This window comes from Vipera berus (assembly GCF_964194415.1).
Source record: "Vipera berus genome assembly, chromosome: 2".
NCBI classification, from domain to species: Eukaryota; Metazoa; Chordata; class Lepidosauria; order Squamata; family Viperidae; genus Vipera; species Vipera berus.
Genome location: NC_138203.1, coordinates 154151245 through 154177929, shown reverse-complemented (window position 1 = coordinate 154177929; position 26685 = coordinate 154151245). Strand labels below are relative to the sequence as shown.

The following is a 26685-nucleotide window of genomic DNA, read 5'->3' as shown; positions in this document are numbered from 1 at the left end:
TTATGTATTCAGCATTTCTTGCTCATTGTGGATTGTATAGGTAAAGTTTCTTTTTTTCATAATGTAATGGAATATCCTTGTAATGGAATATCCTAGGCTAGGGGCTTAAACTGCTCGGATACTACTTCATCCTAGTACGAGACTGTGTGCTTTCCAATCAGGTTTGATTCCTGGTGACTGCCTGGACTGCAGTTCTATTGGTAAGATTGCAGACGTGGTACCCCCTCACCTCTTTCCGAGGGCTGAGAGCGTGTGATTGACCCAAAGTCCCCAGCTGGCTTTGTGCCTAAAGTGGGAATAGAAATCCCGGTCTGGTCTCCTGGTTTCTAGCCAGGTGTTTTTAACCACCACTAGAGGTGTCCAACCTTGGTAGTTTTAAGACTTGTGGACTTCAGCTTCCAGAGTTTCCAGCCAGCCACGCTGAATTGCTGGCTGGGAAATTTTGGGAGTTGAAGTCCACAAGCCTTAAAAGTTTCCAAGGACACCTCTGCTGACTAAACCAAACTGGCTCTCTCGATAGCAAACTACTGTCCATTAATTCTTTTGCACGAAGTTTGCTGTTTGCGCTACATAAAATCAGCAGGCCACTGTTGGCAAATGTTGGCATGTGCCACATAAGACGATGCCCCTCTAAATTCTACGTACCAAAATACTGAAAACACACAATAAGCTACAATAAACTGCAGTAAACCAAGGTAACAAATTTCCATCGCCAGCTTCAGACAGTGAGTAGATTCTCTAATGACTGCAGCACACACACATTTTTTTTATTTTAATCCCATTTATATCCCGCCCTTCTCCAAAGACTCAGGGCGGCTTACACAAACCAATGTGCTTAATAGCCTTCATTCTATGTATATGCCTGCTTATTAGGGGTTTCGCCCCCCCCCAAGCGGCATTATTACAAAGTCAGCTTAATTGCCCCCAACAATCTGGGTCCTCATTTTACCTACCTCGGAAGGATGGAAGGCTGAGTCAACCTTGAGCCTGGTGGGATGCGAACCTGCACTAATTGCAGGCAGCTGGTGTCACTTAAGGAGGCATTAGCCCACTGCTCCACCAAGGTTTGTACACCACCCAAAGATCAGTGGCTGGTTTGCTGTTGTGTAAAACCAACCTATATGTCTTTCGGGGAAATTTACAAAGCTGGGTTATAGGAATAAGTAGGTCAAAACGTCTCTCCAAAACGAGTAAGGCAATCCCAGGCGCTTTCCTTCATCCCAACGTTAAAGCTCCATAGTACCTCTGGCCCAAGTACTCTACGCTTTTGCTTTTGCTTTCCAACAGAGAGCGCTGCAGGTTGAAGGCAACTGCGCCTGCGGACTACGGTGGGTTTGGGGGGGGTAAGGGGGGGTGGGGTGGAATTCTAGCGCAGGCGCATTGCGATCTTCCCTCTCGCGAGGCTTGACAATGCAGCTTCTCGCGGGCTTTGTAAAATGGCGGCTTTCCGGGAGAGGTTCACGTTGTGCACCTTGCCCGGGACTCCCCCTCAGGCGCCGCTGGGGCTGGAGCCGGCCGCTGACCGGGTGCTGCTCACGGATCGAGGTCGGACGGTGACGCTGTATAAGGTAAAGGCAGAGCAAGGGCGCTGGCGAGAGGGTCGATGCCCGCTGTCCTGGGGCTCTGCGAGGGAGGGACGTGGTCGCGCAGTGCTGCTGAAGGGCAAGCGGGGCGCGAAAATCCGGGCGATTCCTTGGGCGGCGGCAACTAAGAAAGGATTTTCGGTGTCTTTTGGCATCCCGGATGCGGCATGTGCGCCCCTCTTAACTCGGGTAAGGGAGCCCGGGCTCTTAGTGCGCATCCTCGTCCTAATGATGGGATCCTTTAGGGGCGCCGAGGGTTTCGTGTTGTGACCCTTTTGAATCTGTTCTTATCACCTCGACACGCAGATGACATTTCTCTCTGCTTTTAGCAGGCTCCTTAACCTGTGAAATGACAACTTGCACCCACTTCTGTTGGGCTGGGAATTCTGGGCACCGAAGTCCTGGCCTTGTGGAAGGCGCCAGTTTGAGGCGTGGGGGGGGGGGGAAACTATCCTTTATGCCAGGGGTGTCAAACTCAATTTCATTGAGGGCCGCATCAGCACTGCGGTTGCCCTCAGGGGGCCGGGTGGGTGTGGCCAGGGTGGGCGTGGCCTACTGGGTGGGCGTGGCCAGCTCTACATCGTTCGCATGAAGGGTGCCCATGGGGGCCTGGGCAGGAGTGGGACAGATCTGAGGGTCTCTGGCAGAAGGAGGGTCTCTGGGCCAGGGCCAAGGCAGTGGGGGCCGTTCCCTCACTGTTTCCAGGATGGCTTCGCGGGCCACATGAAACCACTTGGCGGGCCGCATCCGGCCCCCGGGCCTTGTGTTTGACATGTCTGCTTTATGCGAGCACACATACATGCGTGCCATTTGTTCCAATTGTTAAAAGTTTGGAAAGACATTTTAGCCTTGTTTTTGAGCAGTATTATATATAAGGCTTTGCAGTTTCCCCGTGGTCAAGTGATCAAAATGTGAACACTTGGCACCTGGCGTGATTTATGACTGGTTGCAGTGTCCCAAGGTCATCACTTTTTGCGACCTTCTGACAAGCAAAGTCAGTGGGGAAGCCAGATTCACCGTGTTACTTACTAACTTAACAACTGCCATGATTCACTTAACAGTTGTGACAAGAGCAACTGTAAAATGGGACAAAACTGACTTCATTGTCTTGCTTAGCAGTGGGAATTTTGGCCTCAGTTGTGGTTGTCAGTTGAGGAGTACCTGTATGGCCTTTGCTTTCTTTAATCTTCAGTCTGGTTCTTGAAACATTGTTTTCTTCAGTTAGACCAGAGATTCATGCAATGGATCTTTTTAAAGAGTAGTGCCCCTTGTCAGAAAAATGTATTGAAATGCATAAAATAAAATACATAGGTGCAGACTGTAATGTAAAGAAGACCAATTATGCTCAAATATAATTCAAATAATTTTAGATAGTGGTTAACATTTTGGGACTTACTTTGCCTACATTCATGCAAGCTAAAGTTGGCAACGTATGCAACTGAACATGTACTAACCCAGGGGTCTTCAAACTTGGCCCTTTTATGACTTCAACTCCCAGAATTCCTCAGCCAGCATGAGGAATTCTGGGAGTTGAAGTCCATAGGTCATAAAAGGGCCAGGTTTGAAGACCCCTGTATGGGGTCCCCAACCCCCGGTCCATGGGCTGGCACCAGTCCGCAGTATGCCAGAAACCGGGCCATGCAAACAAGTGAAGCCCCATCTGCAGGATGCAGGCAGCACATGAACGCACACCCACTCTGGTCCGCCGAAAATTCTCTCCACAGAACCGGTCCCTGATGTTCAAAAGGTTGGGGCCACTGCCTTAAGAGATACAGCTCTTAAATGGAAAACAAATTGTATAAGGAATTAAAAAGTAAAATGAAAGTATTAGTTGTGTATCTGAATTGTGGAATAATTTTGAAATACCCATTTTGAACACTCAGGTCCAGATTAATAATAATAATAATAATAATAATAATAATAATAATAATAATAATAATAATAATAATAATAATAATAATAATAATAATTTGGAAGGGACCTTGGAGGTCATCTAGTCCAACCCCCTGCTCAGGCAGGAAACCCTATACCATTTCAGACAAATGGCTGTCCAGTCTCTTCTTAAAAACTTCCAGTGTTGGAGCATTCACCGCTTCTGGAGGCAGGTTGTTCCACTGGTTAATTGTTCTAATAATATATCTTACTATTCTTATGATTTAAAAATTAATCAGTTGGATAATATTTCATGTTTAAGAATGCTTAAAAGATATTAATTTTTTTCTAGTGGATTCAAATCATGTACTTGAACTCAGATTCATGTGATATTTTATTCTGATTTCCGGAATTACTGAGCAACCCATTTTATTTGGAACTTTCTTTTTTCCAAGGTATCTGATCAGAAACCACTGGGTTGCTGGTCAGTCAAACAAGGGCAAACAATTTCATGTCCAGCTGTATGGAACTCTGAAACAGAAGAATTCATTCTTGTTCATGATGACAAGGTATGATTTCTAATCCAAATGATTATGGATGTGTACCAATTTTCTCAATGTTTTTCTTAACAATGTTTTATTGAATCTTATCAGAAGTTAATGAAAGGCTTTATTTAAAGTTTGTTTTCATTTTTTGGTACTTTCCCTTTCTAGGGAAGGAAAAAAGGGAAAAGGAAATGCCTATGTAAACAAATAAGTTGTGACATTTCATGCTGCGGAAATGCTAAATATGTTGTCTATTCCATTAAGTTAAATCTTTTATTCCTTAGTAAAATGAAGTTGAAATCTTAGATGAGAAACAAAATGTTCGTAGGAATGAGTTCTCTTGCCCAGGAAGTCAGTACAAGAAGGAAAAGCAAGACTGCATCCTTATTTCTTTGCCTGTCTTTCATACATTTATTTGATGTATGTATTTGATGCTGCTCCAGAGTATATAGGCGGCGTGGTGACTCGGCGGTTAACAACACTGGAGTTGTCGGCTGGAAAACCAGCAGCCCATATTCGAAACCCAAACACTACACGGTGGGGTGAGCTCCCAGCCTCATCCCAGCTCCTGCTGACCTAGCAGTTTGAAAGCATGCAAATGCAAGTAGATAAATAAATAAGTACCACTTTGGTGGGAAGGTAACAACACTCTGTGACATCATCTGGCCACATGACCCTAGAAATGTCTTCAGGCAGTGCTGGCTCAATGGCCTTGAAACAGAGATGAGCACTGCCCTCTATAGTTGGCAACGACTAGCAGAGTAAAATCCACAGGGACTCCTTTACTTGTACCAGAATATATGCAGATATATTTCAGTACTTCAGCCAAGTACTTTTGTGTGCCGTTAAAATCAAATATTTTAAGATTAATATTAAATGTATCTCAAAAGTAATTTATTTTCTCCAAGCTTCAAAAGGTATAGTTAGCAAACACTTCTTTGTGATCTTTCTAAAATGGTAATTGTGTGAATTTTAAAAGGTTTTACAGATCTGGAAAGAAGATGATACCGACTTGGATAAAGTTTTTAAAGCGACAGTAAGTACTGATAATATATTTTAAAGTAATTATCTCATGCAGCTAAACACTGAATTCAGCAAAGAATTCTATTGAAGGAAGATGGAGATTTTTGCTTGCAGTGATTATTTAATTATATTTTTCCTTCAGTTCAAAACCGCAGTGGAGAATTGAAAGGCTGCTCAGAAAATTATGCAGGATTGTGTAGAGAATTGCAGAGATATCAGGAATTAGTAAAAATATCATTTTTTTCTTTTTCCTCCCCCTCCCTATGTTGGTCCATAACGATAATCAGACTGTACTCTTATCTTTTACACATCACAGTGGGATTTCCTTCATCAAAACAGGGACCAAAAGACAAGATTATCTCCAGAAATAAAAAAGTAGATCAGCTCAACTGAGTAGAATCCTATTTGCAGTGAAGATTCTTTCTTTAAAATCATAATCAGATTTGTTTTGTTGGAACAAGAAAATATTCCCATTTTGGAAAAGTGAATGAAAAGCAAGTGACATGAATCTTGTGCAAGTTCACTTATGTAGAATTGGAATGAAGCCTATTCCCCTGCTGACTAGGAGCATGAGATTTTTGAAGCTGGATGAACAAAAAAAATATCATTAGAATAAATATTTATTTTCACAAGGAGCCCTTTCATTTGTTGCCTTATGTATGTGTATATATAGTCTCATTTCATTTTTTAAAATTATCTTGCAGCTGTCATCAGATGTATATCGGATACATTCATTACCACAGACCGAACCCTTAGTCCTGTTCAAGGGTGGAGCTGTTAAGAGTTTGGATGCTTTGCTAGCAGATCCAAAACAAGAAATTGAAAATGTTATTTCCAAAGAAATGATTAGGTGAGTGCCACGCTCCCTGTAGTAACTTTGTAATTCAAAATTTAATAGTGATCCTGATATTTCATCAAATGAAAGAATTGAGATTTTTTTCTCACTTGAACCCAATCATAGAAGATGCCCTCTTCTTTCTGCTACATCCTCAGGATATCACCTTGTCTTGACCCCAATCCACAACACAGTGCTTGGTAGCTGCAGTAAAGTCCATTTGATTGCATTTTTTTCCCTGTAGCAATAACCATGTATTTTATTTTTAGATGGAGTGATGCTTTAATTGGAGTTAAAAGGAATGTTCTTTTATTCATTACTGAGGAGGTGAGTATTAAATCTTAGATAGTTGTAAAGTAGCCAAATGATAGATATTTTATGTATGCGGCTAAGATGTTGCTTCTAGTAAGATAATAGTTATATATAAACCATTCTTGACGTATTATTGATGCATCTTTGTATTGTTTTATTGTTGATGTATCTTTTATTTATATCAGTACAATAAGTGTTGTGACAGAGTTCCCAGTCCTGGGACATTGGTATAAAAATGTTCAGCTCTATTTTTCAGTATCGACAGATATTGACTTTCTGAAGGCTGAATAGTATTATCACTTTAAACACCAGAGACGTATTTGAGAACTTTGCTTTATTTCTTTATTTTTACTGCATTTATATCTTCTGCAGTCAGATGACTCTTGGCAGTTTTATGAGGACTAAAGATTTGATCAAATGTTCAGATCTATAAAAATCAAGTGTTTCTCTTTATTTTTTAAAAAGTCCAGATGTCAGTGTTATGGATCTGATCAACTGACTTCTGTAAAAATATTCCCGCACTAGATAATTAATAGGGTGTTTTTTAAACAATATAATGAAGCAGTGTTCAAATGTAGAAAAGCTATTTTAATTTCAGTAATTGGCCAAATTTAATTTTTTAGAAATTCTTCTGCTAAAATACCATGTTTATGAACCAGGCCTTGCCTTGGGTGGAAGAAGATAGTTTTTCTGTTTGGTTCATCTTCCTGGTTCTTACAGATACAAAGATAAGAAACTCTGCAGATAGTCCTTGACTTGTGTTCTTTTGTGTAGCAACCATTCAAAATTATGATGCTGCTGAAAGATGTGAATTATAACCTGTTGAACGTTGTACACATTAAACAAACATTGCACTGTATCTGTAGTCACAGGAACACTATTTGTGACCTTCCCAGCTGGCTTCCAACAAGCAAAGTCAATGGGGGTTAATCCAGATTTGCTTAACAGTCGCATGATTGCTTAATTATCATGGTGACTCCCTTAACAACAGTGGCAAAAAGGTAATAGGAGCAGGCAAGACTTATTTAACAACTACTTTGCTTAGCAGTGGAAGTTCCAGTGCTAATTATAGTCAAAGTCAAGGACTACCCATACATTATTTAGACTGCCTTCCTTTGACACTGCTTTTTTCACAATGACTATATTGGCATGCGTTTCATATTGTATTATCGTTTCTGTTACTTAATTGGCGCTTCAGTTCCCTTGGGTATGAGATGTAAACTATTATTAGCTTGCTTTGGTGATATTTTCATGAGCTAGATAGAGATATTTAAAAAGCCTTTATTTTCAGGATGGGAATTACTTCATATATGTGCAGCATTGCAATCCGTACATCCTTCAGAAGTTTAAATTTGGACAAGGAGTTGGGTCATCTACTGCACTGAGCTTTGCGGCATATTTGAAAAACACGGTTATCACACTCTTTTGCTTATGTAAGTGTAACTGTATTTTCTAATTATGTTTAATTTTAAAACGGAGCCCCAGTTTCATGACAGTCTTACTTTACCAAAAAAACCCTGAGAGTGCTTTGTAAATACGTGTCCTGCTCATTAGTCAGGAGTTTACAAATAGTCTTATTTTCTATTATAGTTATATAAGCATAAACATATAAAATGCATTTAGTTCTGGACCCTAATTAGAATTACATATGGTGCTAAACATTGTTTTAGTAGTCTTAGTATTTTGGAGAAGTCATAATAGCCTGGTTCGCACATAACATTAAACAAACTATGGCTTACAAATTACACTAGCAAAACTCCCACCAGCAAGAATGAATTAAAGCAGAGGTCCCCAACCTTTTGGGCACTGGGGACCAGTTATGTGGAGAGAGGTTTTTCCGTGGACCGGAGGGGGCGGGGGTGTGGTTTTGTGTGCTGCCTGCATTCTGTGGATGGGGCTTTCTTTGTTTGTGCAGACTGATTGCTGGCATACCGCGGCTGGTCCATGGTTCGGGGGTTGGGGACCCCTGAATTAAAGCACATCATAGTGCATGATGTGGATCAATATTATAAGAGAATGGTATTTATTTTTATTTATTTGCTCCTTTAGATATTGAATATTTAAGGCTGTTTTAGGCTGTATGGGAGAATTTTATGTAAATGCTTGGCCAGCTATATTACTCCAGGGTTGATAGTTACTAGTCATTTTACCATAGACAAACATGGCAGGGAAATTTGCTTCAGCTTTTGGAAGTAATCTGGCAAGTGACATTATTTTTAATTCTTTGATTAGTTCCTTAGCTAAGGCTTGGGTGTGTGTGTGTATACATGCACTATGTACTGTAGATCCCCCATAGTGAAGAAAGGGATGGCTATACCAGTGGATGAAGTTCATAGATCTGTTTTAACTAGTTTTCATGTTTATTATTGTAAATGAAGATGTGACTTGAATTTTGTATACAGATTCCAGTGGCTGTGTGTATAAGATCCTGATACCACTACAAGAGAATAAAACAGAAGATACACAGATTTTACCAATATCGTTTCTGCTCAAACTCAGTGTGAGTGGAGGTATTCTTAAAGGAACCTCAATTGTGATTCTTGATAAAGATCATATTGCTGTAACAGGATGCCTGGATTCCTCAGAAAGTAATGTCAGAGGTAAACAATTGAACAATTCAATTGAAATAACTTAGATTAACAGTTGGATCAAAACAAAAGGAAAACATCCAAGAAACATTTGGAAAAGCATTAACAATAAGGACCATGATATGTAGAATTAAAAAATAATGGAACTTGATTGGAACTTACTGATAATCAGCAGCGAGGGAAGTCAGGAAAGATTCCACAAAGTGGTAGAAAATGAGACACTGATTCCAGAAAACATTATTCTTTCCAATGCTCTAGTGCAGACCTGGGCGTTTTACAGCCCACAGGCCAAATGTGGCCTGTGGGCAGTCCCAATCCATCCCACAGCAGCAGGGGGGAGCATAGTGTCAGCAGCAGCAGGGATGATGGTGCAGTATCTGTGGTCGTGGGGGCAGGATATCCGCCTTCCACAACAGTCCCAATTTCTCATATGGCCCCTTGAGAAATTAATTGTCCAGCCCTACCCTATTGAAATGCGACACTTGATTATTAATAGCATTCAACAAAAATGATCTGATGTGGTAACTACTGTGGGGGTCCGCTATATTTGCCAGCATACTTTTAATTAGTTTCCAAGTGACATTTTATAAATGAGAACTGCATATGTAAATCGCTCACTGTTTGATGAATTTTGTGTTTCCTCTTGGTAGACTGCTTTTCAATATGGAATATTAAGTTTCAGACTCTAGAAGCATCAAAAGATTTGCCACAAGGAACAACAGGACAAGTAAGCTGAGAACAGTTACTTGATTTTAACATATCTATGACAATTTTGTCATAATAGAAACCCATGCTTATCTAAGAAGAAATGTCCGTGTTTTAAAATGTTTCTCTTTTGTCAATGAACATATTAAGCTATGATATGAGGGAAGCTCAATCCTAGGTGATCCTTTTTCTTACCTTGCTAAGAGAGAATAGAACAGAACAGAACATCAAGTGTGATTAAACACAGAGAATTTATCTCCAGTGCAAAACATCATATAATTTTTAATTTGATTGATGGAGGAAATAGTCTAATACATGGGGAATTAGCACATTAAATATACTTAATTCAGTAACAATTAAAAGTTAAATTCAATCAGCTTTCACTTTGCTTTGGCTTCATCTTTTTTTTTAGAGAGTGCTACCATTCTGTTCAAAATCAAATACAGCTTGATAAAGGTTGTGTATGCCACGTGAATATAATTGTTTTGTAATGAAATAAAGCAGTGAATTTCATTATTTTGTAAAGTGGAATTAGACATGGGTTAGACCAGACATCAGAGAAGGTGGAGTGTTGAGCCAATTGCTCTTCTCCCAACCCAGCTTTTCAGATTATTTTTGCTGGTTTTCTTTGACTAATATCCAACTAATTGGCAAAATAAGCAATAAAAGGATGTCTATGAAGGGTAATTCCTTGAACAGACAAAGAATTAAAGACTTGGGTAAATCAGTGATGACTAAGACACTCTGGCATTGAAGAAAAACATGGTGGAGGAAAACATTAACAAAATTAATTAAAAATAAAATCAATATACGGATAATGTGAACTGAAAAGCAAGGAGCTGGCGCTTAACATAATGCGCTTAAATATGTTCTATGTGTGTTGGGAGTTAAGATGGAGAAGGGATCTCTCAGCAGTCATGTTACAGGAATCATATTTATTTATTTATTTATTACATTTATATCCCGCCCTTCTCCGAAGACTCAGGGCGGCTTACAAGCTTAGCAGTAGCCTTCATTCTATGTATATGCCTGCTTGTTAGGGCTTTCACACACACCCCAAGCGGCATTATTACAAAGTCAGCTTAATTGCCCCCAACAATCTGGGTCCTCATTTTACCTACCTCGGAAGGATGGAAGGCTGAGTCAACCTTGAGCCTGGTGGGATGCGAACCTGCACTAATTGCAGGCAGCTGGTGTTACTTAAGGAGGCATCATCCCACTGCTCCACCAAGGCTTTGCTGTAGATTGAGTTGTTGTCAGTGCCTCTTTTAGGTCATCCAATCTTTGAATGATGTTAACTTGCTCAGGTTCTGGCAATGCACTGAATAGGCCAATCAACATTTCCTCTGGAACATCCTCAGCAGTTTCTGCAGCTGTGGGTAACACAGTTTGTATATTGCTTCTTTGCTTTCTCAGGGTCAGTTCAGGTCGACTGCCTGAAAATCTTTTGCAAAGTTTGTTAGGAGTCACCCAAATACTGTAGAAGGACTTGGGAGGATAACCATGGACAGACATGGGATGGCTAACTCAGAAAATGAAACTAGAGAAGGACCTTGTTCTCCTCCCAAAAATTTGAACACCTACAGAGATGACCAATATAACTACAGTCTGCAAACTAACCAGGTTACTTTGCAAATTTATGACAAGAGAGTAAATAGAGGGCGTTGGAGCAATAGAAAAGCTATTAGGCTGTCCCTGAACCAGCTGCTCCGCTGTGAATTCACTCTGATAGATCTACTACATGCAGAGTGGCTGCCAGCAAGAACACAATGTATGAGAATTCTATCGTTCAAGCAGCCCACAATTCCCTCCATATCAGATAAGATTTTGAAAAAATTATTTTTGGTGGGAGGGACTAACAAGTCAAAAAGGGTAGCCATTTTATTTAAAACCAATACAGATTTTGCAGTAGAAAAATATTCAAAAAATAGGACTTATTTTAATTAAAGGAATAAAAGTATAAATAACATTGGCCTCTACATGTATATCAGACGAGACTCAATCAGGATTTACACAAAAAGTAAGGAAAGCTTTGAATAAATTTGGCTGGAAGAATTTTGTTCTAGAAGGCAACTGAAGTATTGTTGCAGGTTTACAAGTGATACGACAAGTTGTCAGAAAATAGAAGGCCACCTTAGCATTAAGAGATTGCCGAATTTGATACAACTGCACTTAGGTAGTCCTCGACTTATAACCACAATTGGGACTGGTATTCTAAGTGGTTCACTAAGTGAATCACTAAACAAATCACGTGATGACCCCATTTTATAACCATTTTTACCATGTTTGTAAAACACTTTGATCGTTAAGTGAATCATGATGTCGTTAAGCGAATCACATCATCATTAAGCTATTCCAGCTTTCCCAATTGATATTGCTTATCAGAAACCTTCTGGGAATGTCACATATGATAATCACATGACTGGAGAATGCTGCAAACAATTGTGAACACGAGCCACATACCTAGTGCCTGAATAGCAATCACATGGCTGCAGGGGTGGTGCAACAGTAGTACCTTTGAGGACAGGTTATAAATCATTTTTTCTAAGACCATTCTAACTTTGAAACATCATTAAACAGTCCATAAGTCGAAGTCTACCTGTACAGTTTATTGATATTTAGAATATTATGCATCAATTAACAAAAAGTCTATTGTACTTATTTGGTCCAGTAATTTTGGGGTTTAATTGGAATGTCAAAAAACAATTTATTTAATTCTAATTTGCTGTATAATTGCAAATAAAATATTTTGCCTCAGAATGTTGGCAATCTTTTTTTCAAAAAATGGCAGTTTTATGATTGTTAACCATAAAATGGGGCACCACGAAAGCAGTAGAAGATGAATGTTTTTAAGTCAAATGAATAGAATTTATCAGAAATCTACACAGATGATGAATGTATTACATTTCAAAATTAAGGATTTGTGGATAAGTTATAATGAACACTATTTTATTAGTATCTACAGATATTTTGGAAAGTGGTAAGAACAACTACTACATAATATTAGTCAGGTTTTGTGGAATAAAATCCCAGAACAGCAGAATACCAGTACTGGAAGGAGCTGGTCTAACTAATGGGTTCCATAGATGTTTCTGGTACAGGGACGCTAATGTCAGGTACAAGCAACCAGAGCCACCCATAAACAGCTATAATAAGCAGTTTATTGCTCTCTGCCTAAGTTACAGGAATCTCCCCAGATTGCTTGCCTTCCCCTGGGAAGGACCAGATAAGGCTTCATGGATCTTGTGGGAGATCAAACTTATGCCACTTGCGACTTTGCAAGGATTCCAAACTGGGTCCCTGCTTGACCCCTCCATCCAGCCTTGCTGGCAATCTCCCAACCCAAAACAGGATAAAAAACTATTATAAGACAAAGCTTGATAAAAGCATGCAACTCTATGAGGAAAATAGTAAGTCTAAAAATATCACCATTAGCCTCTTACCTAAATGGTTTTTATGTTGGAGATAATTATAGTAAGAAAAGTGTAATTGCATATCCAAAAATGGTCCACTCAGACCTCATGAATAAATTAAAGATACAGCAAAAATTACTCAGCAAAGGCTGGAATGTATTACGGCTGACATATCTACAGATTGCTGGAAGAATGAAATCTGGCCTCAAAAAGGAAAACATTTGTGTTCAATACTAAAAAATTAAAAATTAATAGAAGGAGCATATCTAAGCCTCACATACAAGGAAAATGGATAGTTCCATTTTCGAAATTACATTATTTTGAAGGCAAATTATTTGGGACATACCTTCATAATTTGAATATTCAGCAAGGCAATGGACACAGCTACAGACAGAGCCATGAGCCATTTTTTTCTTCTTTTAGAAATCGTATAATATAAGTAATATGTCCCCCAAAAAGCTCCATTCGGGTCTGGAACAAAAAAAGACATGCACCTTTGATAATGGGCATCTCCCCCCTAAGCCTTTTATTGATACTGTATATCCAGGATCCTATCACCAGGACAGGTAACGATTAAAGCCTTAGGAATCCCAGTTTCAATAAAGTAAGATACTTCTACTGTAATAAGAGGCCAGGTAATAATGAAGAGGTTTGAGTTACAGATAAATTTCCCTCTCTCCTGGCTAACATAGCTCCATCCATGTATGATATGCCATACGCTAAACAAACGTAGCTAAACGTAGCTCCAACATAAATCTTTTCTGAATAGAAGCCTTTTTAAATAAGATTAACTTACTGCATTTAGATGATATACAAAAATCATTTTTATTTGCTCTAAACACAGTAGCGATTAAACAGATAATGTTAAAAATGGCAAGTGGCAAAACACCAGGACTAGATAGGTTTCTTATCTAGTGTATAAAATATAAAGGAGGTCACATCTTGTTATTTAATTTCTTCTGAAAAATTAATCATCAATTAGCCTTTCCAACCCAAAGGCACCATCTGAATGGTAATAAAGATAAAAGTTGGAAGCGTATATGTTCACTAATTATTTGTATATGTATTTGTTTATTTCAGTGTTGGGCTTATGATGACAAGCTATTCATAATACATGGCAGAGAATTAGAAGTAATCCTATACCAGTGCGAAACATCGTCTTTGGCTGCTGCAGTTGGAAAAAGCAAGGATACATACATTTCTGGTAGGAATGTTTTTCAATTATAGCAATAGCAATAGAACTTACATTCAGCACCCTCTAAGCCAGGGGTCCCCAACCCCCGGTCCGTGGACCAGTCCTGGGCCGCGGCATGCCAGCAACCGGTCCGGACAAACAACCAAAGCCCCATCTGCAAGATACAGGCAGCACACAAAACCACGCACCCTCTGGTCCATAGAAAAACCTCTCTCCACATAACCGGTCCCTGATGCCCAAAAGGTTGGGGACCTCTGCTCTAAGCGGTTTACAGAATCAGCATCATTTCTATATATAAAATAGTAAAAGTGCTTTTGGAAAAATTACATGTTAACCGTTTAAACCAGAGGCTTTATATTATGCTTTGTTTATTATTAGAAGGCATAGTTGAGCGGTGCGGTGGCCTAGAAGTGAAGATGTTCACCTCCCATTCAGAAGGTTGAGAGTTCAATCCTAGGCAGCGCACAAATGTTACTTTATCAGGGTGCAAAGAGAAAAAAAATACCTGCTGCAAACTTCGTATAGGCATCAGGAAGGGCATTTGGCCAGTAACTGCTCAGCGCCATTCAGTCTCCCTGACTCCACCCTGCTAAAAGGGATTACAGGATTATAAAAAGGAAAAAAAAATAGAAGGCATAGTTCTTAGGCTTTTTAGTACAAAAGCTGTAACGATTTCCTCCAAGTTCTAAGAATGCAATTAATAAAGCTGGTGACAATTAATTCTCTTCCTGCTTATTTCTTAAGGGTAACCAACTGTAATGTTTATTAGTCCATGAATTGAAAGTTGTGAATTGTTTTTAAAAGGCCCCAATAAAAAGGTTTCTTAATGATTGAAGTTCATCTGTGTTTTTATGGTTCTTTAAATGATAAGGCAAGGGAGTTACCGATCACCTTACAACTTAAAAGAGAGGAGAAATTTGCCCTGTGGAAGAAGAGAACAGGCCAATTATGAAAATGAAGTTCATGCAGGACTTGGAAGCTGTGGGAGGCTGGCATAAAAAAAAATAGGACTGGCCATGCTTTAAAAATGTTTCAGAAGAGGTGCACCCACATCTTTTTTTAAAGGTCATACAAAAGCCTGAAGAAAATTGCACGTTTAGTTTTTAGGATTGGGACCAAGGTCTATTTCTTGCTGCTTATATTTCTCTTTTAACACTGCAGTATTATTTCTATTAAGAAATCAGGGGAAATAATCCAATTAAATAACCAGGTAATCTTCTATAGCTCTAATAATCTGTAAAGTGAAAGAATATATCTAGTTGGATATTCTCCGAATGACAAAATGAGGGCTCTGAGAACTGGATGACAGAAATGTTATTGTCACAGGATCCTAAATAAAAATCTTTTGGAACATACGATCAAAATGTACATTTTCTTGTACGTTTTTGAGTCAGAAGATGAACAAATGTATGTGTGTGTGGGGGGGGAATAACAAGAAATATTTTGCATCCTTTAAAATAAAATTATACTTTTCCAGAAATAAAATCTATGCCTGTTGATTGGAATAGGCTTCAGGAAGATGACATGATCTATGCCCAACCTGATAAGCCTGCTAAAGATGAGTCTAAGAGGCCGGTATGTTCATTTTGATGTGATTATTTTTAATTTCCTTTCCTATATATGTAATATAATTTCTTATATAAAACATATTCAGTGTGGTATAGATTATGTTAATCTTTTGATTGTGCGGAGTAATAGCAAGAGTCTCATGAAGTTGTGTGGCCTCTAAATTGTTGAATAATAAAGTAATATGACAATTATGAAATTGCTTTTCTTCAATTATTTCTGAAAGGTTTTACTTCAGATGACTTGAAACAAAATTAATCATCTATGGTCCCTAAACTTGATGTGAAAAATTATGACCAATCAAATCTTACTGATTTCCATGCAGGCTAAGCCTAATAATTAACTTCCGGTCCTTGGTATAATGTGCATATTCTTAACTCTATATATTTTCAAGCCAAAATATTTTATACTACTACTTTAATACTATTTTATTGATCACTGGATTGTAGTTGACATTGCATAGTGGAATCCATGCACTTAGTAGCCATCTGCTTAGCCCTAAAAATGTCTCAGCTGTTTTTTTTTAATTGTTCAGATTTGGGTCAACAGTGGTGGATGATGTGGTTGTGTTTTCTCCAATAGGCCAGTGTGTCACCTTGTGGATGGACAGGAAAGCATAAATGTTAATGGAATTAACGTGAGCTAGCATATTCCCATCTGTGTGTTTTAATCAGTATCAAGGAAGATGAGTGTTCAGGCATGGCTAACTTGCTTGGATGTTGATTATGGAGAATTAGCTTGGGACAGAAGAGAAGAAAATCTTCAGTTGGTTTTTCTCCCTTCTGGTAATCTGAGATACAAAACTAATGAGAGCAGAGCACTCTCTTTCTCTTACCTAAATGCAAATTCTTTCTCCAGGAATGTGCCCTTGATCTTATCTTACGTATGTTGAGTATACTGGCATTTTAAAAGTTCAAAAATTTGTCCATGTGTATATCGTTTGCCTTATAATAAAAATAAATAAATAAATATTAACATGTATTTCAACATTTTAAAGATGTATACAGTAGAAAATAGAATGCAATTAATCAGTGAATTGTATCGCATAGCATTGTTTCTGAGGCTATTTATTTCCAAGCTAGAGCATGAGTGTGTGTTATGTGTGTGGTTGTGTTGTTGTAGGACAGGCATGTGACAACTACCAGGTAAACTAAGGATTGTGTGACATCATTATGGTTGGTTGCACAATCAGCTAGCTATTTAGATTGGAGCTGGTACTTTTATTCACCTATTGTGTCCTCCCCAAGGATCTGGAATAGGCAGATGTTGCCTTGATGGTGTTAAAGGTTTCATTGCATTGATGGAAGCTGTTCCAAGTAAACTGCCTTTTACAATTAACTTATGGTGATTTTGTCAAAGCTAATGTTGTGTAAATGGTTCTCCAGATGTTTGGGATTGTACCCAAGGCCCCTACTGCTATAAGTATTATTTTCATTTTCTTTTGCTATAGTCATTCTACTTCTGTTTGCACATCTTTGTATTTTGTGATTTTCTCCAGTTCTTTCTCTTCTCTTCTATTGTCTCAAAGTATTGTCACTTCCACTATCTAGACTTTTTTGTCTTTCTTACTGACAATTGTTAAGTCTGGGGTATTATGCAGCAGGTGCCTGTCTGTTTGAATTCTAAGGTCTCAGAGCACTTTAGCTTCTTCATTTTCTATTACTTTCTCTATTTTGTGGTCCCACCAGTTCTCGCTTGCAAGCATATGTTATTTCTTGCAGATATTCTAATGCACCATTTTATTATTGTTGTTAGGTGATGAGGCTCTTGGTTCTTTTTTCTTGAGCCCTTTCTTGCCTTTTTTCAATTTCATTCATCATATGATTCTGACAGTGGGGAAGAAAAACTATTTCAGAAGCTGCTGAGAAAAATTCATGCAGCCAACATGTTTGTGTTAAAAGGAGTATTAAAGTCACCCAACTTTAGAAGTGTCCCCAGCACATTTTTTACGAAAAGCCTTCCTTGAGGGAAGTTTCTTTTCCCCTTCTTTAATGCCAGTAAAAGGTGTCATTTTGGAACCCATCAGAACATGGCAGTTCCAGGTGGGATCACTAGGTGGCTCCCCTCAGTAGAAAAAAAGTAGCTGGATCATCTTTGAACAAGTGGAAAAGCTACTCTTTCTAAATCAGGGGTGTCAAACTGCAGGCCAGTGGGCTGGATGTGTCACATGGAAGCCGCGCCCACCCCATTGCCGGTAATGGCAAAACCGTCCCGATACGTTGTATGACGTCACAAGTTTGACATGTCTGTTCTAAATGCACCTCTCAAGCAGTTGCCATCAGATCTAGCCCTCGTGCTGTGGCTGCTAACCCAGGCTTTTTAGCCTTGATTCTCAGAACACCATTTCTTTTTTCAAAACGTAAAATGTATTAACTGAGTTGAGATATTCATGTAAGGTTCATAATATAATATAATTTGAATATGCTTCATCATCATACAGTCAGCCAGATGATCAAACTAGATTTGGCATTTTTGTCTGCCCGTTGAGTCCTCCCCAAGGACCTGGGATAAGCAGATGTGGATGTTTCGTAGTGTTACAGATATATCGGCGCAGGATGTAAGCTGTTCCAAATAAAGTTGCCTTTTGCATTTGATGGATGGTGAATTTGCCAGTGCCGATGTTGTTCAAATGGTCCTCCAGTTATTTTGGGGATTGCATCCAAGGGACCTATTACTATTGCTTTCTTTTGCCACAGTTATTCTATTTCTATAATATTTATAATATTTGGTTCATCGCAGTCAGCCAGATGTTCACACTGAATCTGGTATTTTTAATCCACCTATCAAGTCCTTCCCGAGGACCTGGGATAGGGAGATGTTGGTGATTGATTGATTAATTGATTGATTATAAATATTTATAGTATAATAATACATAATATCCACCACTCACCTCCCCAAACAAACCAGTAAGCAACATTCACTAGTCTAATCCTAACTGGGAAGTTGGGAGGGGAGGGATGTTTTTGTTCTTTTGTGATTTTGACTCATTTTATACTCTTGGCCAGGGGTCTTCAAACTTGGCCCTTTTATGACTTGTGGACTTCAACTCCCAGAATTCCTCAGCCAGGTGTGCCTGGCTGAGGAATTCTGGAAGTTGAAGTCCACAAGTCATAAAAGGGCCAAGTTTGAAGACCCCTGCTCTTCTTGGCAGTGCCTTGACAAGTACATTGTTTTTCTTAGCATGATGTTTGGAAATGGTTTGCTATGGCCATTTCCCTAGGGCTGAGAGAGAGTGACTAAGTCACCCAGATAGCTTTATTCCTAAGGCAGCACTAAAACTCATACAGGTAGTCCTCGAGAGATGATCACTTGTTCAGCAACTGTTCAGAATTATGGCAATGCTTAACATAGGGGTTTATGATTGGTCCTCAAAGTTCTGGCCATTGCAGGACCTCCACAATTACTTAACTGCCAAACAGCTCACATTTAAGAACGGTTTCAGTGTCCTGTGATCACGAAATTGCCATTTGCAACCTTTCCTGCCAGTTTCCCGCTGGCAAAGTCATTGGGGAAAACTGTGGGTGAGGTTGTAAGTCACTTGGGTAAATCTCCCCCTACCCAGCCTGTCTTTGAACACCCCCTCCTTTCCCCCTTTGCTCACTTACACCCAGAGCACCCTCCTTCCCCCTTCATTCACACACACACACACACACACACACACACACACACTCCTTTCCAGGCCTCTCTGCTTTCTCATGCACCTGCACCTTCTTTCCCTGGCCTCCCTGCATTTGCACCACACCCCAGCACCTCCCTTCCTCAACTCGTGCATGAGGGCCAGTGATGGTATATTTCTTCTGTTTTGGATCCATTCTGGAGTGTGGGTTTTTGTGGTACAGAAAAGACACTTTTAAATGTATTTGTTACATTTGTAGAGGATAAAATCACTGCTGACATACGTGTTAAAAATACCTGGGACACATGATCCTTTTCATCTGATAATGTCTTTCTTAACATTTACTCAGATGGTACCTTCATAATAAATGAATTGGGTTCCTGTTAGAATGTGAGATCTCACTGAAAACATAATCTTTGCTTACTAGTTTTGGAGGAATGTTATCTACTTGTCTCAGAGAATCTTAATTTCTTTGTCAAATATTGCAGTTGAGATCAAGAAAGAATGCTCAAGATGGGACCCTGACAGTAGAACAGCTTCTTAACATTATTAAGGTAATTATGAACACTCCCTATTGAAAGCAGAGGGTGACAAGGTAATCTGGAGTGGCATTTTCTCTATATATAAATGCGTCTTTAAACATGACTCTTAAAGTGAAATATGTAGCTAAATGAGTAGTTAATTTGTAATTCTCCTTTAAGTATCAGCAAAGCAAATTAGAGATGAAGTTATCATAGTTATATTAATTAGCATTTTTAAGTGTAATTAACAAATCTTCTAGCCAGTGTGATTCTTTAAAAAAATTGCTCTGTAAACTACAGAAACAGAGCCAGAGATAAAATATTTCACAAGTATCTAAAAATGTTTCTCTTTACCGAGTTGGTCTCATGAAGAATTAATGGACCAAACTCTTACAATAACCATGTTGGGCGACTAGTCCAGTAGTTAATAATTTTAATTAGCAAAGAAGAAAATAATTAAGTTGGAACCAATAAGTAAAATATTCTCTTTTTTTAGGGAGCTTCTCAGAATACTGTAGAAGAAAAACTACTGGCATTTTTGTCTAGCACTCCAGGGACAGTCTTTCAAGCATCAGTTGGATATATAGTATCTGCTCTTGCGAACAGATGGAAAACAGAATCTTCATTCTATCCTCGCAGTTGCTTGGTACAACTGATTCAAACACAAGGCCTCTCTTATAGGTAATAAATATGTAATCTTTTCTAACAAACAGCCTGCTTCACATTTAACATTTAACAATAGCTCCCGAGAATTGGGTACTTTCTATACCAGGAAGGGACAGGGTGGCTCAGTGGGTTAGGACGCTGAGCTTGTCGATCAGAAGGTTGGCAGTTTGGCGGGTTGAATCCCGAGTGCCATGTAACAGAGTGAGCGCCTGTTACTCGTCCCAGCTTCTGCCAACCTAGCAGTTCGAAAGCACGTAAAAATGCAAGTAGAAAAATAGGGACCACTACGGTGGGAAGGTAACAGCGTTCCGTGCCGTCTAGTTATGCCGGCCACATGACCATGGAGACGTCCTCGGACAAGCGCTGGCTCTTCAGCTTTGAAACGGAGATGAGCACCGGCCCCTAGAGTGGGAAACGACTAGCACGCATCTGCGGGGGAACCTTTACCTTTACTATACCAGAAAGTTTTTCAAAAGGTGTATGGAAATATACACAGAAAAATACAATTGTTAATACATTAGAGTGCTAGTTTGGTGTAGTGGTTAAGGTGCTGGCTTAAAAATCAAGAGACTGAGTTCTAGGCCTCCTCCTTAGCCAACTGGGTAACTTTTGGACCAGTCGCCATCTCTCAACCCAACCTACCTCACAGACTTACTGTTGTGAGGAAATAGGAAGTAGCAGTATTAGATATGTATGTCCCCTTGAGTTTATATATAAACAAGGGCAGGATAAAATAATAGTAATAATAGGGAGTCAATGGGTAGACACAAATGCCAAATCCAATCTAAACGTGGCTGACTGTGCAACCAATCATAATAATGTTAAATATATTGAGAACTTCAGTATCTTATCTTCCAGCATGTGTCCAGAATTGATAGCAATTGCAGTCGAGAAAACAGATATACATCTATTGCAGCTCTGTCTGCAGCAATTTCCTGATATCCCTGAAGCAGTTATTTGTACTTGCCTGAAGATTTTTCTGAGGTAAATATACATACTTCTGTTTGTATTTAAATTTATTAATAGTACTGGCAAAAGTTTGTTTTGAAATAGTGGGCTTTTTTTCCAGTTTAATTTCTGTTTATAAAAAGGCTGAAAAGATGGCACTAGTCTTAGATCACCATATGGACAACCTGAAGAAATGACAACTACTATAAATCATCTTTTTCTTTGCAGAACTTTTCATTTTACAAGCTTAATACTGCATGAACCTAAAAATTTCCCTTTTATAAATTCAGATTTTGTATTCTTTTTTTTCTTTTAATTGATTCGGATTTGGAAAAATTAATCTTCAAGCAATTAACCTTATAATGGCTTTCACCATCCCTGGTGTACTATTATCGCTATCAACTTTGCCTGCCAAAAGCAAATTTTCCCTATGTTCTTCTATTTTAACAGCAAACAATCTGTCTTAGATTTATTATTGTTTCAACTTGAAGAGTAGTTTTAAATGAGTATCTGTGGACATTTTGTTTCTTTGTAGCATTGGTGATGACCACCTTGAAACGATGAATATAAATTCAGATTTTGCACCAGATCATGTTCATGCTGTTGAAAACAACAAAGTGAATGAACTATCTAAAATTGTACAGAATGGCTGTACTTTTGAACTCATAGAAGAAGATAGCTGTGATACGCAGACAATGCAGAAATCCCAAGAAATAGACCTAAGTGTAATATGTCCAGTTGGGCCACAGAAAGCATCATTGCTGTATCCTTTGGAATATATTATTGATGTGACTGATGAAAAAGAAACTATCGTTAGTGTTCTCCCTATTCAGTATAATCTGAATTGAAAGCGATAACCTTCAGAAGTAATCTTTGGCCTCTCAATTGATTGTGGTATACAATAAAAAAAATGCATTAATTGGAAGCAAAATGTAGTAATGCACCAAAAAGCAGTGAACAGATTGTAGCAACTTATTTCAGTCTCATCTCCAAAATTTACATAAAAGTATATATACTTGGGAAACTACTGCATAAAAACAACATTTGTTGGAGTAGTTATGTCTAAAACATATATTAAGGTATGGTTGTTGTTTTTTTAAAATGTCTGAATAAAATATTGAAACACTGGTCAATGTAGATTGTTTTTAATCAAAGTAATTGGTTAAATAGTATGTGAGAGTAGACTTTGATATGGATTGTTTTTAGATTGTTTATCATATCCCTAACAGCTTTTACCAGTATTGTTCCAAAATACATATGCAGCTGAAACAAAGTTGTGTATGAGATTGGTTTACTAAATGTCTTAATTGCTAACCTCAGTTGTTGTGAGGCTATTTTTCAACAAAGTACCACAAGATTAGACTTTTTGCTAGCACAGTACACTAGAATATTAACAATTTTGCTTGAGCTGCACCTTAGGCAATGTGGCTACTCAGGAATGATATATTTTGGAAGTTACCTGTAGAGCCACAAGTATCCCATCATTGCCGTAAAATCAAATGGATACAGAGAGAAGTAAATCTTATAATTCCTCTGAAAAGTAAAGGATTACATGTACTGTTCTCTGCTGCACTGCTACAATATCTGATTGCAAAGATAAAGACCAAACAGGTCTTTGCATTCCTTAGTTGCATTTCTTTTTTGAGGATCCACCGGTCAATATATGTTTACTTTTAACTCATGATCCTCAGCCCCAACTTTATCTCTCTACCTTAAACTGCCTACAGAAAGGAATTCTTTTCTCTTGAACCAAGAAGTAGCAATACTGCTACTTGGTTCTGCTAAATCTTCACTGAAAAGTTGATGTTGGCGTTCATGATGTATGCATAGAAGTATTGACATGAACAATCACAGTTAACTCTTTCTAATCCATATAGGTAAAATCCTAGTCAATTTTTTTTCCTCTTTCTGGGAGAATGAAAGACTTGATATAATTGTTTCTAGGACCAGCAGCTTTAATTTGCAAAGTCCCCAGGTTTTGATTCTTGTTCTGTAATTTGGATCATTCAGTTCTTTGTCTGATGAACAAAGACTGCTTTGCTTGTTAATTTTTTAAAAAGGTTTTAGTTTTAAAAGTACTGCTTTCACAAAAAAAGGGAATAAAATAAGATACAAATCTGCATCGAAGTAGATCCTTGACTCCGGTATCTCTACCTTATGCAGAAATACAATTATTTGTTCAGCTTACAGTGAAACATTTCTTTTACCTCATTTGAAAGACCTGTCTGCAAGGGAAGTCATAGTAAGTATTGATTTGTTCTTCAGAATTCAGTAACTGTCAAATTAATTTTATATTTGCTTATGACTTCACTGAAGTTGTCGCTTTTATATCTGATAGTTTAATGTTAAGATACAGAAGCCTATATTTATAAATCTTACTTATAAATAACTTATAAAAGTCATCATGTATATACTTTCTGTTATGAGCTATTAGGTTGTGGTTGAAATCCTATATTTTGCATTATATTTTGAAGACTCTAGCTCTCTGTATCTCCATTTGGCAGTCTCCGTTAAGCAGTTATTCATCTCTTCCTGTAATGCTAAATTTTATACTTTGAATAGGGAGTTATATTTGTAATAAAGCTTCCCCTTTACTGCTCTTACAAAGATTTTTTGTGCACTGCCTAGAATTGCTTTTAGTGAGATGGACAGGTATATAAATGAGATAAATTGGTAAATAAATAAAATTTTAGATGAATCCAAGCTTGGTGACTTTCTTGCACATGTTTCATGATCAGATTAAGTAACATCATCAGATGCATTGTCTGCAAGAAAACCATCAAGCTTGAAGATCACCAAGAACTCCCAATTCAACCCTGCACTATGTATACAGGTAGTCCTTGACTTACAACCATAATTGTGCCTAAAATTTCTGTTTGTAAGTCAGATACTTGTTAAGTGAATTTTGCCCCATTTTACAGTTGTAATTTCTTGCCATACTTGTTAAGTGAATCATCGCAGTTAAGTTAGTAACATGGTTGTTAAGTGAATCTGGCTTTCCCACTGGCTCTGTCAAATGGTCATAAAAGGTGATAACATGACCTCAGGAAACACCAACCATCATAAATATGAGTCAATTGCCAAGTTTCTGAATTTTGATCACATGGCCATGGGAATGCTGCAAAGGTTCTAGGTGTGAAAAATAGTCGTGTCAATTTTTTCAGTGTCATTGTCACTAAATGAACTATTGTAAATCAAGAACTATCTGTATGCTCTTCTAGCAGAAGAGATCCCTGCAATTGTGTCGATATAAATGATGCACAAATAATATTTGTGTAATCAACATGAACATCATAAAATTAACACAAATTTAACTCCCCCATCTAGACTTCTTTGTATTTATCAGATTTTATCTGGGGGGAGAGTCCAGACTGAAATTCAGTTCACTGCATCCCGAAAAGGAGGTTTTATTGTAGGGCAGGGGTCCCCAACCCCCAGGCTGCAGCCCACTACTGGGCCTTGAGCCCTTTGGAACTGGGCCATGGAAGTGCATCCCCACTTGTGCGAGCAGCAGGCAAGCGTGTGCACGTGCACCTGCCCACCGTTCATGTGGAACCATCCCCTCTCCCCCACAACCCAGCTGGTCTGCAAAGCCAGAAAGATTGGGGAGCTCTGCTGTTAGGGTCTTTGTTTGGAAAATAGTTATTTTTGCTTGTTCATATATGGTGTGTCTCAGTTACACCACAAAATAAAACACAAGTCATTCTTTTTAAAAGGACTGAAGGATTCTTTGCACATAACCGTTGAATTCAGCAACATCTGATTTTATTGTTTTCTCTTTAGTTATTCCTCCAGTATCTTCAGTACGTATATGTGCAGTGTAGTAAAGAGTCTTCCACACACTTCCCTGGAGTATTTCCTCTGACCATACAACAGGTATAGAAAAAAATTCCTATGAAAAGTTATCAAGTTATTCTTAAATATGCCCAAATAAATCTTTAGAGCATATTCAGATTTAGTGCCTCTGAAAAAATAAGGAGATAATTCTTCTAGCTGTCACTGGGATAATAGACTATACGTATAACAAAATGATTAATTGGATTTGTTTGCCACCTATTCCTAAATTCAAGACAGGTAAATTCAATTTAGGCCTGTTTGTTCTAATGAATCTAATACAGAATGGCTAAATTTGGTTTCAATATATTGTATTGTTAGGTGAAAAAGTGAAGAGACCATTAATACAGAAAATCTAATCTTGCTTGTAGATCACAAGTGGCATCCCGTAAACAATATGAGCACATTGATAACTGTTGCGATTGCATTAGAGCTTCTACTCCTATAATGCCTTTATTTGGTTTGCAATATATGCTGGGAACATCCCCTAATGTGATGTCCCTTTTAACTAGATTTTAGTAGCCCAAATTGTACTCCCTGTATTAAAAATTAATGCATAGCAACATATTTCTAGTTAAATGTGTGGCAATGAACTGATCAGATAGCTGTGATTATGAGTGAGATTGCATTGCTGGGAATGTTTCTATATTTCATGGGGAAAAGGGCATTAGAAATTGTGCTAGAAATGTATTCACACTGATAGGAATGAAGGTCACTCTTGCCTGGGATTAAAATTATGGAAACACCTGATTTGGTAAATTCTTCCCAGAATTACCATGATTGCAAACAAATAAAAATAAAAGCAATAATTAAATATGCTGCCTTCTTCAGAATGTTCAGTATCAATACTGAAATTAAAAGGGTAAACTGCAAGTAGGTATGCAACAAAATTCTGTAGAGATATTGGACTGTCTTGCATTTTAATGGCTAATACTAAGGTGTATTTTGTGTGTTTTGTGTATTTTGACTTTATTTTCAGATTATGGACTGGTTGTGCCTCCTACTAGATGCTCACTTTACAGTTGTTGTTATGCTGCCAGAAATAAGAGGGTTGCTTTCAAAGTTACACAAGTTTGTTAGAGCCCAAGTAAGTTTTCCTCCATTTTAATAATTATAATAATTACAAGCAGAAATTGATCGTAGTTATTGTAGACAATAGAGATACCAGATCTATCTTTCAACTCCTACAAAAAACATAAATCTCTGCTGTTTTATGCATTCTACGTGGTCAGTTATTACTGTGGTTCTCAAGAGAAATGATATATTAAAATGCAGGTTTACTTATTGGCTAAATGTTTACTTTTACTTTTTAGGTACGTTTTTACTCAGAATTGAACAAGATTGAAGGAAGTCTGAAACATTTACAGAGAATAAATCACCCAGAAGACAAAGGCTTATATTCCATAGAAGTTATAAAGCTTACCTGAAATTCGCACATCTTCATTAAATTATTATTATGAATC

At 38.2% G+C, this 26685-nt stretch overlaps 1 protein-coding gene across 1 annotated transcript; it reads left to right on the top strand.

The window, feature by feature from the left end:
- The first annotated feature begins 1427 nt into the window (after positions 1-1427).
- On the top strand, positions 1428-26683 carry NOL11 (nucleolar protein 11). The gene is made up of 18 exons (XM_081317651.1): positions 1428-1568; positions 3911-4024; positions 4980-5036; positions 5728-5873; positions 6128-6185; positions 7462-7603; positions 8573-8770; positions 9409-9485; positions 13957-14080; positions 15549-15646; positions 19742-19807; positions 20271-20455; positions 21299-21424; positions 21924-22151; positions 23552-23630; positions 25172-25264; positions 26202-26309; positions 26536-26683. Exons 1-18 carry the CDS (start codon positions 1437-1439, stop codon positions 26647-26649), a joined length of 2145 nt encoding a protein of 714 aa, XP_081173777.1. The 5' UTR covers positions 1428-1436; the 3' UTR covers positions 26650-26683.
- The last annotated feature ends 2 nt before the right edge of the window (positions 26684-26685 follow it).